Source organism: Aplidium turbinatum, chromosome 12 (genome assembly GCF_918807975.1).
Source record: "Aplidium turbinatum chromosome 12, kaAplTurb1.1, whole genome shotgun sequence".
NCBI classification, from domain to species: domain Eukaryota; kingdom Metazoa; phylum Chordata; class Ascidiacea; order Aplousobranchia; family Polyclinidae; genus Aplidium; species Aplidium turbinatum.
In genome coordinates, this window is record NC_137483.1 from 21607681 (window position 1) to 21626602 (window position 18922).

At 35.0% G+C, this 18922-nt stretch overlaps 1 protein-coding gene across 1 annotated transcript; it reads left to right on the top strand.

Annotated features, from left to right (window-relative positions):
• Positions 1 to 1896: 1896 nt before the first annotated feature.
• On the top strand, positions 1897 to 17668 carry LOC145781188 (uncharacterized). The gene is made up of 10 exons (XM_082592967.1): positions 1897 to 2096; positions 8465 to 8619; positions 9009 to 9161; positions 9964 to 10111; positions 11129 to 11238; positions 11504 to 11609; positions 11848 to 11993; positions 14042 to 14142; positions 14648 to 14740; positions 15089 to 17668. The coding sequence occupies exons 1-10, from the start codon at positions 1976 to 1978 to the stop codon at positions 15363 to 15365; spliced, it is 1410 nt and encodes a 469-aa protein (XP_082449093.1). The 5' UTR covers positions 1897 to 1975; the 3' UTR covers positions 15366 to 17668.
• The last annotated feature ends 1254 nt before the right edge of the window (positions 17669 to 18922 follow it).

The window sequence follows — 18922 nt, forward strand, 5'->3', positions numbered from 1 at the left end:
TCCCAAGTACATCTTTAATTTATTAAACAAAATAACGGGTAATTTTGTTTGTAGAAAGCAGAAGATTTTAGTATTAATAGCGTTCGTTTTAAGAGCTTGTTTAAGCTTTTTCTTGTGAATACGGTTGATCTGTGCAGCTAATAAAACTTGATAGACAACAGAAAAAAAAGTATAGTACTTTTTGCTGTATAGCACACACTAAAATATGCCAGCTTAAAAATGACGGCTGTAAAAATCGAATCAAAACCTTTCTTCCAAATACATTTTTTATTAAATAAAGTGAATTTTTCATATTTTTTTTTTTGTTTGTAAACACTCTTCTCCCAGCTAGGCATTGCAAGCTGTTCGCCTCTTGCTAACAATCCATTCATTGTCTGCGCAATGCCATCGGATCCATGTTGTGCAAGGCCGTTTCCTATCAAATATTTAGGAATCTTTAACAATGATAAAAAAGTGGTTGTGTCATTTACAAATTGATAAAAAAAAAAAACGACTAGTTTGAAGCAATAAGATTTTCTAACGTAATATTTGCAACAATATATCAACAATATAAGATATCTGTTAGTAACCAATGGAGTAAACATCAACATTCAATTTCTGCAAAATGAAAGAACACTTTTCTCTAAAAATAGAATCCTTTTTTAAACTTGATCTTGTCACGAACATGCGACGTCAACTTGAAGTTCTGTAACGTGGAGCAATAAAAACTGTTAATTACTTCGGGGATTTTGTTGAACTGTTTACGACTAAAAGTTTTGGAGCGATCGATTTGTCCCAACGTTGCTGTGGTACTGGATTTTATTTTGTTTATGCAACGTCTCAGGGAATTTTTATGTGGTCAGATTGCCCAGTTTATAGAATACAATAGAAATACTCCGCTGGTAATAAAAGTGTCACACTTTGACTAACTCATCACTAAATGTTAAAAAAATCTTTTGTTTTCTTAGCAATTCATGAGGAATTGAAAAACTTTCTTTGCTTTAAAAAAAATTGGCTTTTCTATGATCGTGAGATGGAATTGATATTGATAAAGAATGAAAGCGATCAATGATATCTAGAGGAGAATAACACAGTTCGCCATCATGTTGAATGATTACTCTCACTCTATTACCAATTCAAACTTCCAGTGCATTATATATGTGTACATGATGTTATGTAATTATTTCATTTTAACACTGACTGCTCAGATTATAGCGCCCTGTCTATTCCAATGCAGCTTGCATAATAGCGCTCTTAATCTCCGACTTCCAAAATTGTAAAACAGTGCTATGAATAAATTGATTGCAACTCTTTGGATAGCAACGTCCCACACAGCAAAATCCGTCATTCTTACATTGATTCAACGTACGCAGTCTGGAGTGGTACAAACTTTTGCCACTCAATTCAAAGTAAACTCGGTATTTGCTTAATTCAGCGACCTGCAACAACACTTGAGAATAAAGAGAGACACCCTTTGACTGTGGTTTGAGTCTCGGTTTTGCTGATAAGCATCCGTTGTGGAGGCTGCGTGTGTGTGCAATAAATGCATAATGTGTTTGTGCAAAACAGATTACAATCAATATTATGCATGTGGGCGTTTTACTGAGTCAGACAAAATATCGTGGCTATTAAATTCCACATTGTAGGTTTTAAATATGAACAATGATGTCATATCAATCAGCTGAAAACAATCTCAGCTCAATTTTGAATTTAGAAAGCGTTGCTGTTTTAGATTTCCATGCGACTACCTGCCTTTTCCCTCTATGACGCAATAGTTTTCGTGAGGAAATTTGAACACGCAAACAAATTGTTCGTTGATAAGCATCATTTAGGAACTGTAGTCCTTAGGTTCAAGTGTAACATGCAATTGAAGTGCAGTAATTTTTCTTAGGTTGCTATTTTTGTAGAAGAACTGTATTGCAGTCTAAGCAAGTTTGATTGGTTTATCTTGTTCATATTGAATTTCTATTGGACAAAAGAAGAACTGAAGATCGATATGGCTACAAGAATGCAACTCATGTCAACAAAGATATGTCTGTGTTTGACAATGGTTCTTCTGCTCATGTTTGACAACACACAGTCAAAGGTTTATGCAACAAAACCAGTCAACAATCAAGGTAACTCATTTTTTTGTATATTGTTTTAACGTAGTACGTATTGATAACATGCTATTCCAGCCACTTTATCAAGCAATTTCAACTTACCCTCCAAAACTACGCAAATACGCTGCATTTCGTAGCCTATAAATAAAAGTACAGTAGCCTTCATTAACCATTTGTAAACTTAATGAAGACATAAACTATGATTTCCTCTAGTTAGGGATGATCAGTGCGATAGACTTTAGAGGAATTTTGATGCTCAAAAGGAAAGACAAAACTGAAACATTGCAGTTGAATTTCACGTATTTTACTACAGGTTGTGGCAGTCAAAAGTAGTTGATTCGATTATAATCTATGACATAATAAAAACTCAAGACATAAGACCTCAGAGGACTTTGAGATATGCTTTGTATGATACAAATCTGAGTGTTTATGCAAACTTTAGAGTTACTTTGGGTTCAAGTTTGTGTAGAAGCAGGATTTGAAGAAAATCGATTTGACGAGCATTGACAGCAAAACGGCTGCTTCTTGGAAAACAATTGACAAAAGTGGACAGAAAAAGTGTCTTCCTTGCTTTCCCTTCCACGTGCTCTGAATCTTTTACTCTCAAGCACAGCACTGCACGCTCAAAAACAAATTTTGAAATGTTCTTTTGAATAAACAAATCTTATATTTCGAATTATTCAATCAATATATTTGGTAGCATTAGATTTTTCTAGTTCAGGTTATAGACATTTAATTTTTTAAAAATAATGTCAAAATACTATTGGAGAAGACGAGAATGTCTTGTGAGGATTTTTTGGGGTTTCCCCGAATGACATCACTACATGTGTCAAGCGAAAGTTAAAAATAGTGAAGTCTTTAATGAGGTCATTAAGCGTGTTAATGCACTGCTGAAAATCATCGATTCTTTCGGTAATCTATAAATGTCGCCCCGTGTGCTTGAAAAAAGAAATATTTTTACGGTACGTGCGCCGAGAAATGCATTTGTTCACGTTAAACTAGTCCACCCAAGTCGCAAAAAATCGTTCTGATTAACTTGATTTGCATTCTGCAGATCCATGACACGACTTCATGGGTTATTTTGTGTCTTTCCCAACATTTTGTGGCGGCATGTTGCGATGACATATCTCATTACGATAAAAATATACTTTTTTTTTAAATCGTGGTGTCTGCAAAACCGACCAGTGGTGTATCGAGGGTTATTAAGGTTCATTTGCAATTTCTTGCTTTATTACGGTAATTGGAAGCTTTTATGGCCACTGTAGTTACAATGAATGGTTTGTAGAATACACATGCTGATATATTAGCCAATAATTACGTAATGGCTTTTTATAACTGTTGAATTGCGAATTGTTTTTTTAGCCGGTATGTCTCTATGGGTGATAATATGTCTCTTATGAGATCAATAAACATGTCTACTATTCTCAACCATTTAGCCTATTATCTGCATACAGAGAACACTACTTAAGCCATGAAAATTTTCTTTTTATTGAAGGTTTATCTTTTATAAAAATACTTAAAAAAGTTTTTGCTGTTGTTTCTACTTTAAAAAAAAACTTTACATTTATAATTAACATAACGAAAACTTCATTGAAAGGGAAATTTTGCCACCTACTTCATTTGTTAGATTTTACATTGATATGCGGCTAAACATGACAATTACTTCGGCGTCATATCATGTTATAATATATTGCTTCAGGCTATTGCTAATACTTATCGTGACTCGGGTTCGCTTGTACAGCAGTAGTTTAATTTCAAATTATATTGAAATAATGCCAAAACTAATTGAACTGAATTAAAAGTACCGTGTTAAGAGATCTGGGCCCAAGGGCCAAAATAATTTTATCCCCTCGTCAGCGTCATGATAGCAAGCAAACCTACGATAGACCTACTGCGGCCTAATTGAATGTTGTCGAAATGGAACAAAAACTATCTTCAATAGGCGTGTTGCCAATGTTCAACTGATCAGATTAAAATAAAACACAGAAGGAAAATATAAATTCAGGAATTTTTGATCCATTATATTATTTACAACTACAGTATGATGCCATGAATTCCCAAGCTTAATGATCTATTTTTAAAGTGAAGTGTTAAAACTTATACGCCTTTTCATCTTTCGTTGTTACATTCTTTCGGTTTAATTTTTTAAACATTAACAAAAACAAAAGCAAAGATACCACAACAATCAACATTATTAAAATTTTTGCTCTAACTTAGCTTTCATAACACCATAGAAGACATTGATCATCTTCAGTGCTACCAAATACGCCATTTTGTTCATTTTTCAACGTTTTTTCTCATCCAACTGCAATAGATCAAATCTTTTATAATTAATATTAAAGTTAAGAACAAAAAAAAAAAAACTTTTGCCCTATTGTTGTAACATCATAATTCATCAGCTGCATTTGTACCAGTTTACACTACAAATGATGCTTATGATAAAATTACAATAAATGTAACCCAGTATCGTATGGTGGCCCATGGCTATGGGTGACCATTTTTTTAGCTGTTCACTTTTTTAGGACGTTCTACACACATGCATGATTTGCATAGTGACTCTTTATATCACATCAGTTTATTTTGATATGATCTAAACAGCTATTGAGTAAACTGCAAACCTAGTAGCCTGTGTGTTTAAAGCCTGCTGAAAAAAGTGAAGACCCAAAAAATGGTCACGTACGCGGCTGGAGTAACCCACAATATGATTTTACATTTTTTCAATACATATGACTTTTGGAAAAATGCAATTTTGGGTTTGAAATCGCGGTACGAGATCTGTTTCTTTCAACTGTTGACCTGATATCTCCGATGCAAATTTTTTTTCCTCAATGTTCATTGTTTTGTTCTCCGGGCCGCAAAATTTGCGTACAACATGTTCAAGCGTTATTACTGCTTGTCCTAATTTAAATGTAAATAAACTCACTTTTACCGAGTAATAACATCACCCTCATAATTTGACCTTGATTTTACACTTTGCTTTCGCAAGATTGACATTTGTTTCTTTGTAGCATAAACACTATGAGCAGAAAAAGAAAAAGAAACTTACAAGCAAATTAATCGCAAAATTTCCATAAAAAAAATAACAGCACCCACCGAAGAGTGGGGTGGGGTGCCGTTCATATAACACCCATTACGATTGATATCTACAAATACAATACATGCTGCTAATTGAAAATTAGAAAATTATTCCAGACGCTAAACCATCTTGTCGGAAATATTTACACTTTTCTAAAATTTACTCTCCCCTATTATAAACCCCCAGGCACTTTCATTCCATTCTAAGATAGTGTATTGCAGACAGTTGAAAGAATAATTTAGGCCCGGTACGCCCGGAATCAATAAGATTCTCGGGCCCAAATCAAGAACAAAGAAATCCAGGTAGTTTCTTAAAGTTTCAGCCCCCTTGGAAGGTTATGGCCCTCTAAAATCATCTCAAACTTGACTCCAAAAGTACCTCCTGTGCCCCCGTGTCAAGACTACTGGGTATTCGTATGCTGCAAAGTAACACCAAGTTCATAAGTCACATGACATACGTACGCTTTGATTTGAATCGGTTTTGTTAACTACACAAACAGGTTGTAAACAAAGCAATACAAAGAACACAGCAATATCTTTCATAATTAGAAATTGATTACTTGCGGAGGATGTGGAAATCTTCTCATTCTTTATCAGACGTTGAATAATTTTGTCTTATTTTGCATATCTATAAACAAGATAAATTAGAAAGGTATTTGCAGTTATTGTTTGGTGACAATGGAGTCCGCTTTATCAATAGACATATCAAGAGATTCCAAGAACAGCAATAGATTAAATGTAAAACTTTTATTTTATGTGAAATGGATTTTCCCGAAAACAAAACGTCATAAAATACTTGATATTGAATCATTGAATTATTTTTAGAACTCAACAACTACAGTATATAGCTATCAATGTGCTTTATCCTGCAATGTATCAACTAGGCTATAGATAAATTTTAAAGTGAAGTCTTTCAACAAAAATTCATAAAATAACCTTGACTGTGCAATTAATGTGTAAAAAAATAATTAAGAACTTCCACAGTTCAGTAGCACCGGAAAACAAGCGGAAATGTTTCATTTTTAAACTTCTTCATTTTTGCACCAATGGAGAATGGCCTCTTCCCCCTCCTGTGAATGTGGTTCCGAGGAATAGACCGCAGACCACATCATCAATGACTGTACCATCTTCAAGCCACTGAACGGAGTGGAAGGTTTACCCGTCATGGATGATGAAACCAAAGACTGGCTGCTCTCTAGTAGCCTTCCAGTGTAGTCCGGGAACATCGTGAATCTGGGGTGGTAAAACGATAGACCCTCGGCCGCAGAGGCTCACACGAAGAAGATTTTCAAACAAACCATTGCAACAGTATTAGTTACCCATTACAAAATTTTAACAACCCTAATTTAACTTAATGCCTTGAAAAAATATTAGAAAACAGAACAAACAGACAAGCTGTAAATTATGCAAACACTGCAAAGAAAATTGTAGGTCGCAAGGGTACCAGAAAATCATAATCAAACTAAGGAAGTGTATGAGTGTGGGTTGACGTTTTACGTTTGAGGTCACAACAGGTTATCCTACAAAATAGCTGTTAAAAGTGAGGGAGTTTCAAAAACATTTTGAAGTTTTATATTGTGGGAAATTAAACATACCTCATCTGTAACCACAATAACTTTGTTTTAACTCAAATCTACTTGGATGTCGGAAAAATGAACTCAAATTAACTTTAAAGAGTAATTTTCAAAACACACAATTCCTGATGAAATGTTGTCTTGTTCGTCGCTTGCAATCGATGCGTTGAAAAGACAACAATTACAAAGCTATAATTTCTCTGCATTGAAACAAAACTTTTATAAAATCCCATTACTAGTTTTTTTTTGATACTCAGAAAAACGCAAGCCGTATCGTATCGAAGCAGCCTTATTTTGTGCGATTCGATTTTCTATGAAAAAATTAAACACAATATGCATTATTTCATGTTATCTAAAGACATAATAAGGATTGGTTTGCATTGGCTATTGTAGTATGCATTACGGCAAGAAAATTGTATTTTCTTAGTGATTGCTATCTCTTTCACTACGACTGCTCTGTTGTCTGTCACAACATAGCACGGAAATTTCGGCGCCGTGGGATTTCCGCTTCGCTTTGCTTTGAAAATTACGCGGATGAGTCACGTCATCAAGGTTATGTCATCAATGGTCGGTGAAATGTCTGCTGACGTTAATTGCATCTCACCAAAACTGACTGTTTCTTAGACAGTAAAATCCGTCATTTTTACATTGATTCAACGTCTCCAGACGTAGAAATGACGGATTTTGCTGCTTGGGAAGATGGTCACAAGTCTTGTATTACATTCCCTAGAGAATCTAGATTCTAGAACATTACAACGTTTAAAAACTCTTCAGTAACATATCGGATTTAAAACCGATGACTACGTGGTTAAGCGGTATAAGGCAAAGAGAACTGTTTAAAAATGAAACTTAAGAAGTATTTGTGAAATATCAATATTTTGGCCCAAAAAAATAGACTTTTGTTTGAAATTCTACTTTAACCTACATTGCGCTTAGACAGCTGAAAATACAACTTTAACTGAGACTCATCAGTACATCATTCCAAGTTTATATCAATTTAACGTCTACAGGTGTTGAATCAATAAAAAAAATACTTATCTGCAAGCCGAAGACTGATGTGTAGGCTACTATTTGTCGGAAATTTTGTAACGCCAATCGCTGCCTGCCAGTTTTTTCAAGATTTAAAAGGAATTAATTCTGCATCTGCACTTTGTTACATTTACATTGAAGTTTAAAGCTTCTTTTAAATTACAATTTCATTCGAGACATTTACGTTTTCCAAGTAACTCGTGATGGCAAGAATTGCAAATGTTTTCAGAAATTACAAGTATAAATCATGGTAGCCTATATCAGAAACTTTATACTATTATTCATTCTTTTTCTTATCACGGGTTCTATCATGTTGTATCTCGTCATATCAAATGTTTTTTGGACAACAGTTAAATGTTTATTATAATGGATTAATTACTTTCCAGAAAATCTTTTCCAGCACTTGCACTCCCTAACCCACTTTTGTTTGGAAAAGATTCAATGCAGAACCTGTCATGTTCTGTAACAAACAGACTTGTTATCGTATTGAAAAAAAAATGTTGTTTTTATGATAAAAAGGAGTCGGTATCATGCCATGACAATAGGGACTTGTAGATGTGTGGTTAGTTTGCTTGGCTTTTCTGTCACTATTCTACGAACAGAATTATATGAAGTCTAAAAAACTGACTAGTTCAACGCTTCTCACTATTATCATATTTATTTATTCCCTTTTGCTTTAAGATTTTAAATCAATGTATTTTACAGTTTTGCGAAAAGGAAATTGTAGCACGGTACGCAGTTCATCTTTAATAAAAGAAGCCTACCGGGGTTGGCCTTACTCGCTGGAATGGAAGGAATTGGACTTGGAGTTTAGAGCAAGCTTTCCAAGCGCATACGATTACAATTACGATTACTCCATGGTATGAAATTAAAAAATTAACAAAATCAACATTTAATCACAAAACTAATACGTATCCTTTTGAATGCTGAAAAGTTTGGATGTTCATCAGGACAATTATCGTTTCTAGCACTAGTTGCAACGTTCATCTGATGAAAGTGAAAGTAAAAGCAACAAATGAATCAACCTGCGTTTTGATGCTTTTACTTTCATCAGCTGAACGTTGCAACTAGTGCTAAAAACGACGTAACTTCTTGTTTCGATAGAAATTTGACAACTTTACAATATGTATGCAAAACTTTAATTTTAAAATCTTTTATGTCTTTAATTGAAAGAAAGATCCAACATATTGATCTTGGACAAGTGATTTTTCAGCATTTTTGTGTAATTGCGTTGTTTTTCTCTTCTCAGAAACCAACCATTGTCAATTACACCATTCTGGATTTAGATACAAACAATATCATCAGCAATGCATCATATGAATTGGAGACGAGCTATAGCGCATATTACCGCTTTCCTGACATGGGAGAAAACAGTTCGTTAAATTTTGAAATTACTCTTTCGGTAAGTGAGTACAAGATCAGAAACTTTTGCAAGTCCATAGCAGTTTTGCAACTTAAAAACAGTGTATTGCTGAAAAGTGTTTTTTATTATTTCTAACAGCCTAAACACACCAAGCGTATATGCGTAGCCAGTTGCCTGACTGAATTAGGCTATTCTAAGTCTTGCTTTGAAGTTTAAAGCAAACTGAAAATATCTTCGGTAGATCACACAATAAATCATAATTTTGATGCATTGACTAAAATTTGACTTTAATTCCCACTTGAAGTGGGAATAAAGCCAGAAGAGAATAAGATTTGACACAAAAATGTAAATATTTATGTTGTGTAGGAGTAGGCTATGAACATGAAAGACTATAAGAGTAACTCGATTGAGGTTGAACTACAATTAGTTGGGTACGACCAAATCACGCAATTGACTAGACCAAATAATCAAATTACAATAAAACCATGGTAGTCTGCCCCAATAGCTCAGTGGTTAAGCGCCCGCTGGTTCGACTCTCCGGAACTGCGCTTGAGCAACGCATTTCAGGACTGCTCTCCATTCAGTGGTACCTAGTGGATGGAATAATTCCCTGGTAACAATACTCCAACAATCGGAAATTTTACTCTGCCAATCTCGGTAACCGGCCCTGTGTCAAAGTCTCTACAAGTATGAAGTATGCGAAACTATCAGGAATATCAGAGGCTTTGTCAGTCCGACGACAAAAATTCAAAACCAATCTAGTTTACCCCGATTATATCCACTTGACGATTTATTATCCGTGTGCTACTACAACGCTTACCTCTAGAATTGACATTTACAGACACCTAGTTCTAATGCGTGTCTGGCAGCTCTGGTTCATATCAATCTGACGGATCTTCCCCAACATACCTGCGAAGAAGCTGTTAGACTTTCAAGAAAGTCCTCGAGAAGTCAACACGTAGGAGAATTTTCTGAATTTTCTTGCTCAGGTAGGTTTACAAAACACATGTATTTTCATTTTGTATGCAAAATAACAGGTCTATGTACAACACAATATTATCATCAAACGTACCACCTACTGTGCATGAAGTTCTATCAATGTGAAAGTTACGGAGTAAACTCAAATATGATCATATAAAAATCGTCCCAAAAGATAGGACTTGTATAAATTATATTTTATCCTATTTTCCAAATAACATAGCAGTGCGATGCAACATATAAAAAATCCGCAGAAATTCTGCTCATTTTTATAATACTTTAATAAACTTCCAAACGTAGATTGATTTAATGATCTTTCCGAAAACGCTTCTCCGGAAATATGTCAATGTGGATTGCTGTGTAGAAAAGTCTCAAGTCAAATAAAAAGTTTTTACTCAGTTAAAATTTTCATTATGCTGCAACCAATAGATTTCTATAGATTAAAATGGCAGTTTGAGAAGAATGTTTGTTACGAGAAAACTTTTTCATTTTATTCTTATCAAATCTAATTAACGGAATCTTTTTAATACGGTACTTTATATGGTGGCACCAAACATTAATACGGTACTTTATATGGTGGCACCAAACTTTAATACGGTACTTTATATGGTGGCACCAAACATTAAAGCTGACAACACTTCAACTCCTTTTAGCGGCATGTAAAGATCTTCAGTAAGTTAGAAGTACTTACAATATAATTCCATTGTAATTAACCTAAATCCCATAATTAGGGTTGCCAGGTGACTTAAAATTGATCATATTGTTTCCAACTGTGTCCGAGGGCTAGCAAGTCATTCGGGCATTTTTTTGTGCAAACTTTTAATTTCTTGTAATATCAGTGAAGGGCTGGACCATAAAACATTTGGAATTATTTGTCCTAAACTGTCCAAATTTTAAACTCTTACTGTCCGAATTCCTCAAGGATTACCTGGCAACTCTACCCATAATTACCAATCAACAATGATAAATTATCGTCAGTAACAACCTAACCATCGATCAATTAATGTGAGTGTTGTATGTTATTCCAGTGCCGCACAGCATGACACCCAAGTTGACCCTAGGAGACCACACAACCCACAAATGGCTTAAAGATTGTTCGGTTCTTCCGGCATATACGAAGCCTTACCGTAATAACCGGGTAAGCAGATCAGCTGGAACTCTGCAGTGGAGAAACAAAATTTCCCGTACATTTAAATTGAAAGTTGTATTCAACAACGTGAAAGCATTTTGTCTACTTGTTCAGCTTACGCTACTGGACATGAGTATGACTATCAATATTTCATCGTTTGGATTGTAAAATAAAGAATGAAAATCTTTAGCAGAAGTTTGCGACTATGGGACGTGCTATGGGAGAAACATTCATAATCTAAGGCTTTCGTGCTTACGTTGTTTATATGTTATAGTTACACATCACTAACGTCACGTATGAGCACCCGGGAGTCTACACATGTGCAGTCACCCATAACAAACAAACGTGGTACACCGTCCACCATGATCTGTGCGTCAGACGTGAGTAACAGATCTACTTTAATTTCCGTGCAAGTTAATTGATTTTTTGAAAAACAAACATAAAAAAGTTAACTATTTTTAACTACGTGTTTTTGTATTGCATAATTCAACAAAAATATTTCAAAAATGCTAAAAATGGTTAATTTTATTTTCAACACCTGATAACGAGGTATTCCTTTGATTTCCATTTTACAATGGCGTGGCGTGATTATGATTAGCGTTGGTTTTTCACTTGCAGCGCGCAGAATATTTCATCGCCATTCAATCAAGTGTTCAATGGAGACCGTGTATGCTGAAGTGGGGGATAAGGCCGTGGCCGTTTGCACCGGCTACCTCAGCAATGGCCATAGTCACTCAATAGGACTCGATATAAATTGGAAAAAGGTGAGATAGTCAGGTATTTTTGGTCTGTCGTAGTTATAAGCTGTGTGTTTTTATTGGTTGAGTTTAATTTCTTGTAGTAGTGCGGGTAGACTTTCTCGGAAGCGTTGATACCTTTTGGAAAGCTAATCGGTTTGCGGCAATAGAAACGGTCAGAATATATTTTGAAGGTGTTACAATTTAGAGGGAAAATGTGAATGTGATTTTTGATATATTTTAAACTTTTTAAATATTGAAAAGTTTTCATTTCTAAACTGTTTTTGTTTATATACTTGCCATTTTAGTTTTTTATATGAAAAATAAAGGGATGGGCAATATAGCGTATTAGAGAACAATAACAAGCACAGTCAAGCTGAAGTTAGAGAAGCTCAATTACGGATGTTTGTAAGAGTTGTGTTGTTATATTGGCCAAGATCGTTGTTACATATTATACCTAAAAACCAATAAAAACAACACTGTACACAATTAACAAACATTTAGAAAAAAAATCAGTTTTAAAGAATTGATCTTAAAAATACATCATAGGGTATCAAAAAAATCAACAGGAAACTTTTTATGTTTTGTCAGCTGATATTATGGTAATTCAAAACAAAATGTAGTTCATTGTTGTATTACTTTCCCATTTAACTCTCAATGCAGTCAAAGCGTCATTTAAACCCAATTTGGTTCGTGGCGGCAAAGACATTTACACCCCCGCATAATAAACAGTGGCTACAAAATTACACATAAACTACATAAAAATTCGATTTATTTTGCCTTAATGCAATAAAACGTTTTCTTTTTACACAATATATCATTATGTACCGAATTGGTGCTTGCGTGTGAACAACTGAACATAGATGTCATTTTCGTTTTAAGACAGCTGCAAGATGGAATTAATTGATGCCCAGGCCTTCCATCGTAACGTGGAAATATGATTCAGTTTTTAAATATAAAACGCACTTGATAGATTTATAGCCTCGAGGGGTCGTCGTTTTTAACTTAATTTCACTCAAATATCGATTTAATCCAGTTACCAAAACAACTGTACGCTTGTACGCCATCATATTGTGAAAATTATGGTAGTGATTTCAAGGTTAACCTTTTAAAATTATCGTTTTCTCGTTTACTGTTGCATTTGAGGTGCAAGAATAGGAGTGTGTGTGACAATGCAGTTTCAAGAAAGAGCGAGATTTCATTATTATATGATTTTGCAAGCAAGAAAATTAAAAGTATGCAGGACTTATTTAACTGCTGACCAGGTGGTCTTTTACAACGTATACCAATCTGGTTTGCATGAGCCATGGCCGCTCACATACTTTGTTTTGTGGAAATGCAGCCGATACTTTTTGGAAATATATGTTACAAAATGACATTACTTTCCCAATAGAAGTACTCATATGTGAAACATGAATGTAATTAAACAATGTGATCTACAAATTTTTCCAAGTTTTGCATATTTGGAAAACTATGCTAGCTAAATTATTTAGATCTGTTGGACTACCCAACTAAAGTAGTGTTTTCCAAACCATGTGTTCCAACGCCCCTTGACGCGATCAAAAGATGCCAATTAAGTCCCAAGTGCCTTTTTGGCGTTTTGTTCTTCACCAAATAATTTGATCTAAATCCATTGCTCTCTTTATTCATCAGAAATAAAAATTCCACAAGTGCACATAAGCAAATAAGCCACAGATATCAAAAATAGCATTTGAATAGGCACTACTCGCTTGCCACAAACAGGCGGTAGCATCATTTGAGCAAACTGTCCGTACATCGCAATAACGACGATTTCGTGCAAATTTGGTTTGTAGTAGCCTACTAGTTGCTAACCCAGTCAGCAAATCAACCGTTTTGTACATTGCGTTAATTAAAAACGGATGATTTTCTGAATGGGAACTTTTCGTCATTTAAGAAAAGGCGCCGCAGTAAAGTTTATTTGGAAACGCTGAAACTAAACTTACAAGAAGATGTTGTATTGTTTGTATATCACTTGACATTTCATTTGAACAAGATTTCCTATCACTTTGTACTCAGAACCATTTTCCAATAGCTTGTCATGTTTTTCATCTCAGAAACCAACTTACGATGCCAACTTGACAAGGTGTGATAATCCGATCACCGCATCTAAAGCGGAATCCTTCAGCAAGACCAATCCCAATGTGAAATGCGATTAGTGAGTTTCTAGATATTTGTTGATTTACTTTTCTTTTGAGAACAATATTTATAAAATAAGCTGTAGGCATATTTATTTTAATTTACCGAGACACGTAAGACATACCTCTGTAGACATACATGAAAGTTTCATTCACTCAGCCGGACGGACTGGATAAATAGTTACAGTAGGCTACTTGACTATGGATTCTGCAAACCGCTTCATATTATAATTGCATACAATTATTTATGTGAAACGATAAGATAAAGTTGAAGCAATGAGCTGTTTTGGTGCAGAAGAGTAAATTTATGAATTTATGTTGTGTGATAAACAGTGTTTACTGTTCTGTTTTATTCGAAGTGTTATCAGTTTGATTTTCCACCTCGTGAAACACGTTGGGTTGTATTTAATGCTTCGTAGGTTGAAACATGCTCTATTGTTGCTGTTAAACAAAAAAATAATGCAGCAGTTTAAAATATAGACCGTGACAGGCAAATTGCATCTCTAAAATGCGAACTCATTACAGCGAAATGGACAAGCTACCATGCTTTGAGAAGACCCCAAGTAAAGAAGAAAGAAAATTGAAATCCCAAACAATCAAAATGAAACTTGAAATAACGTGAGTCCGTAAACAGCCTCTCTCAACCAAATTAAACCACAAACATTCAGAGCTCATAAAGCTCTCTGCACGTTTCAATGCATTATTTTTATCTTTTGGTTTAAATCACGATTTTGTTTCCAAGTTTACATGTTACACATAAATCGATGGAGACAAATTGAATCTTTTATTAAATCATTTTATTTCGCTTCTTTCCACCGTATTAGCCTACATGATAAACTGATAATTCTGTGAATGCGATTACATCGGCTTTGTATTGGCCCAGGTTAGTCTCGGACTGTTTTAAAAACGTTTTTTTTTTTTGCACTTTGATATTGTGTTTAATTAAATTAAATCATTTTTTTGCAGAAATTTAAAGGAATCTGACTTTGGAGAATATGAAGTGACTCTGAGCAGTTTAACCTGGAAACCGATCAAAGCCACAGTCGAGATAAAACGATCCGAAGAGCGAGCTCTCATTACCCTGGCGATCGGCATTGGTATCAGTTTCGGAATTTTATTCATTCTGCTGATATTCGCGATTGTATCTTACACAACGTATAAAAGAAGAAAAAATTCCACCCTCAGGCAAGTAAAGAGGTCAAAAAGCACGGACGACACTAGTACCATCACTGAATCAATTTGACCAAACTTTTGGACAAGTAAGCTCAACCTTGGCAACTACTTACCCTGACCTGGCATCAATGCAACAGTGATGAAAGCTAATGAAGTCCATCGATGTTTGCTGGGCCGGTGACAATTCGTGCCAAACGCTAGACTGACGGGTTTTTCGCACATCTGAGAACTGTGGAGATGGAGATATATTTTAGTTGTACTCGCATAATGAAGAAACGATAACATCTTTAAATTTTTAAAGAAAAATTAATAAAAACAATTGAAAATTTTATTTTTGTATGTTTGCAGTGTGAAAAATATGATGTTCGAAAACTTCGAATTTGATTTAAAACGTCAAATTTTGTTCAATTGAACGGAGAATGTCGACGTTTATGTTACACAAATTATGAACTCCAAATAGTTCTATAATGATAACGACTGAACAAAGCGTTTTGTCGTCGACAGAGTTCAATGTTTTGCCTTGTCATGCTTCGTTAAGACTTGCAGTCACAGTTGTTTGAAAATTTCGAACAGAATAATTTAAAACAAACTAGATATACCTGTGCACTTCGAAGTAACCTTTGGCGTTCTTCAAGCTATTATTTCCCATACCGATCTGTCAGTTCTGCTATGGCCTGTGAGACGGTATCAAAATATCTTTGAGACTTTTTGCTGGAATCGAAAGGGCATGACGTAAATACGCATGACGTAAAAGGACTAATCGCAAAAGCTTCAAAGATCCATTGGTCATCGATTTGAAGCAAATTTACAAGATACAGATCAGTAGATCAACAAAAAAAACGTTTACTTTTACTATTTTGAAACTGGATTGATTGCTTTGTATGCTCGTGCACTGTAGTTGTCATGTTTTTTCAATATTTATTTCGAGTTTTCTCATTAGCCTTTGCTAAGCAATTGCTTTAATGCGCTGATCTCCCCAACGTGAAAGCAACGTTAACCTACGTCAGAGATAATTGAAGGAACTTCGCATATTTTATATCAGACTTTGATGTAAACATTCCAAGCTTCCCACCATGTCTTCTACCTCCTGCGTTCCCTAAATGGAAACAAGTCGCATCGCAGTAGGGGCATCATAAAAAAGTTTATTTATGTACCTCACTCTGTTATGGATCTTTGGCGGAATTTTTAATTAATATTTTTCTTGAGTTACGTTTATTGTTTTATTTGTTTCATTGATTTTCCAGTAAACATGTCATTGTCTACTCTATACTCAGCAATGTATTTCGAAACAAAAACTGTATCTTGTCAGAATAAGTTTCTATGATTGATCACAGGGTATGACTATTTTTTTTAAATCATTCCCACCAAAAAGTTTATTTGTTTATAGTTTACTTGTGGGGTTGGGGCCAGATGCACACTCTTGACTTGAACTTGTGTGTCCTTAACTTAATATGAATATAATATGAACTTAATATGAATCTTGACTTGCCATGCTTAATATGAATACGTTGAAAATCATACAGCATGATAAAAATTGAGCTGAACAGGTAAACGTTAAAATTTAACTTTCCGCTATTTAATAAAGAGCAGATACAAATCTAATTGTCAACAAAAACGCTTGGCGTAGTATCATCATCAGGCCCGGATTTAGGGGGGGAAGAGGGGGCAGTTGCCCCGAGCCCCCCGATTTTTGAAGGGCCCCCCTATGTGGAAAAAATGTGATTTTGTGTTATTTTATTCCTTTTGACCTTTAAAGTTTCTGCAAAATGCTGTGCAGTACTGGACTGATGCTACTGTAGACGTAGAGATGGTTTTTACGCGCCGTAGGCTTGAAAACTTTTTTTGCACGGGGCCCCCCGATCTAAAAGTGCCCCCCATCAGCTAAATCCGGCCCTGATCATTGTCATTATCATCATCATGTACCATCTTTGATTTGAAGCTTGGCTGTCAATTGTTGTTGCGAGCCTTGATTCCGTTCTTCTTTTGGCTTTTGGTAGGTATAACCATGGTAGGCCTATAACCAATTTAAAAAATAATAATTTTTCACGAAAATTCAAAAGCAGGCCAACTTAAGTTGGTGGTCTTAGTAAAGCTTATATTTCTTTCAACAACAAGAAAAGGTGATTTCAAATTTGTGGTTTGTTTCGAAATGATTCAGATTCAAGCGAAATTTGCTGTAGTTTATATATTTTTTCTTTGCTATCCGTAGCCAAATGTTTAAGAGAACAATGTCAATGGTGTCTGTTCTACAGTGCCGTAGCTCTGTAGTCCTATTTTGTATTTATATTTACTTCATGTTTGTATTTTTTTATTTCATAATTTACCGTATGATTTATACACACATTTGTGGTTATCAATAAACCATTACCATTACATCGATTGTCAAACTTTGTGGATCAGACGTGATTTAAAAGCCAGCAATGTCTGTTCATAAACCTAACCAACTTTTAGTCTTTTATCGACTCTAATAATTTATCTCTAATTTCCCTTTTAGCAATAAAAAAATAAAACCATGGACCCAAATTCTTTTGTAAAACTTTTACGATACATATGTAGATGAAGATAGTCTAATTCAATTCAATTTTTTTCTTCGTTGCTGGCACAAACATGCAGAGAACGATAAAGTAATTGGCATTAACAAAAGGAAAAGATAACAAACTAAGTCGGCAGCAATGGCGAGTGGTTAGCGCGTTGGGCTCACAGTCGAAAGCCTGCATGTTCGACTCCAGCCACCCGCACTTGCTGTTGTTTCTCTAGGCAAGAAACTTTATGATAATTGCCTCTACCCAGTGATCGATTTCGAGTAATGGGTAGTACCAAATTTAAATCATAAGTAGAGTAGACAACCGGAAACAGACATTGCCGTCGGTTGCAGCGTGGGTCAGGTGTACGTCGGAAGGCGTACACCGATGCATAGCGCTCAAGTCCGCTTTCCCGCAATGCAGGATAAAGATAAACAAACAAACAAACAAACAAAACTAAAAGGTTTAAAATATGCATCGATAAAACAGTCTTTGGAAAACACTATCTTCAATGTGCACAAGTCCAAGTAATTTAGTGTAGGCTACTTAAAATTTACAATGTAATCTAAAGAAGCATAACCTATACCTGGACTAGGTAAGCTAGAGGTGAAGTAGTTCGAGAGAAAACTTTCCCAATTGCTGCTTTCCTTGCGGATTAATAGTCACTGTAGGCTAAATGTGCTAGCCAGAACAATCGTGATGAGAGCGAGTCAATAGGTTTTGTTTGTTTTCTAACCTATGTTGCATAATCTCAAACAGTGTAGGTTAGACTGGAGTTAAGTTGGTTTAAAAAGATTTTTTAAGATTTAAAAAATTGGCGTATTTGATCTGATCAAATAGCGTATGCCACCATGCGTGATATCAATTTCTTCCTCCTCTCATATGACGCTAACTTCAGATACAAAATGAGCTGGTAATCTAATTTCAAATACTTTTGCGCAGCAGCTGTTTGTACACTACTGTCACCTATGCCATTAATTTCTGTGTTTTCATTTTTTTGTAATTTGAATATGGACGTTCTTGTCTGATGCAAATAAATAAATAATTGGTAATCTATCATTCTACTATGAAGCAAAATGATAGTTTCGACATTTTTCCCAAAAGA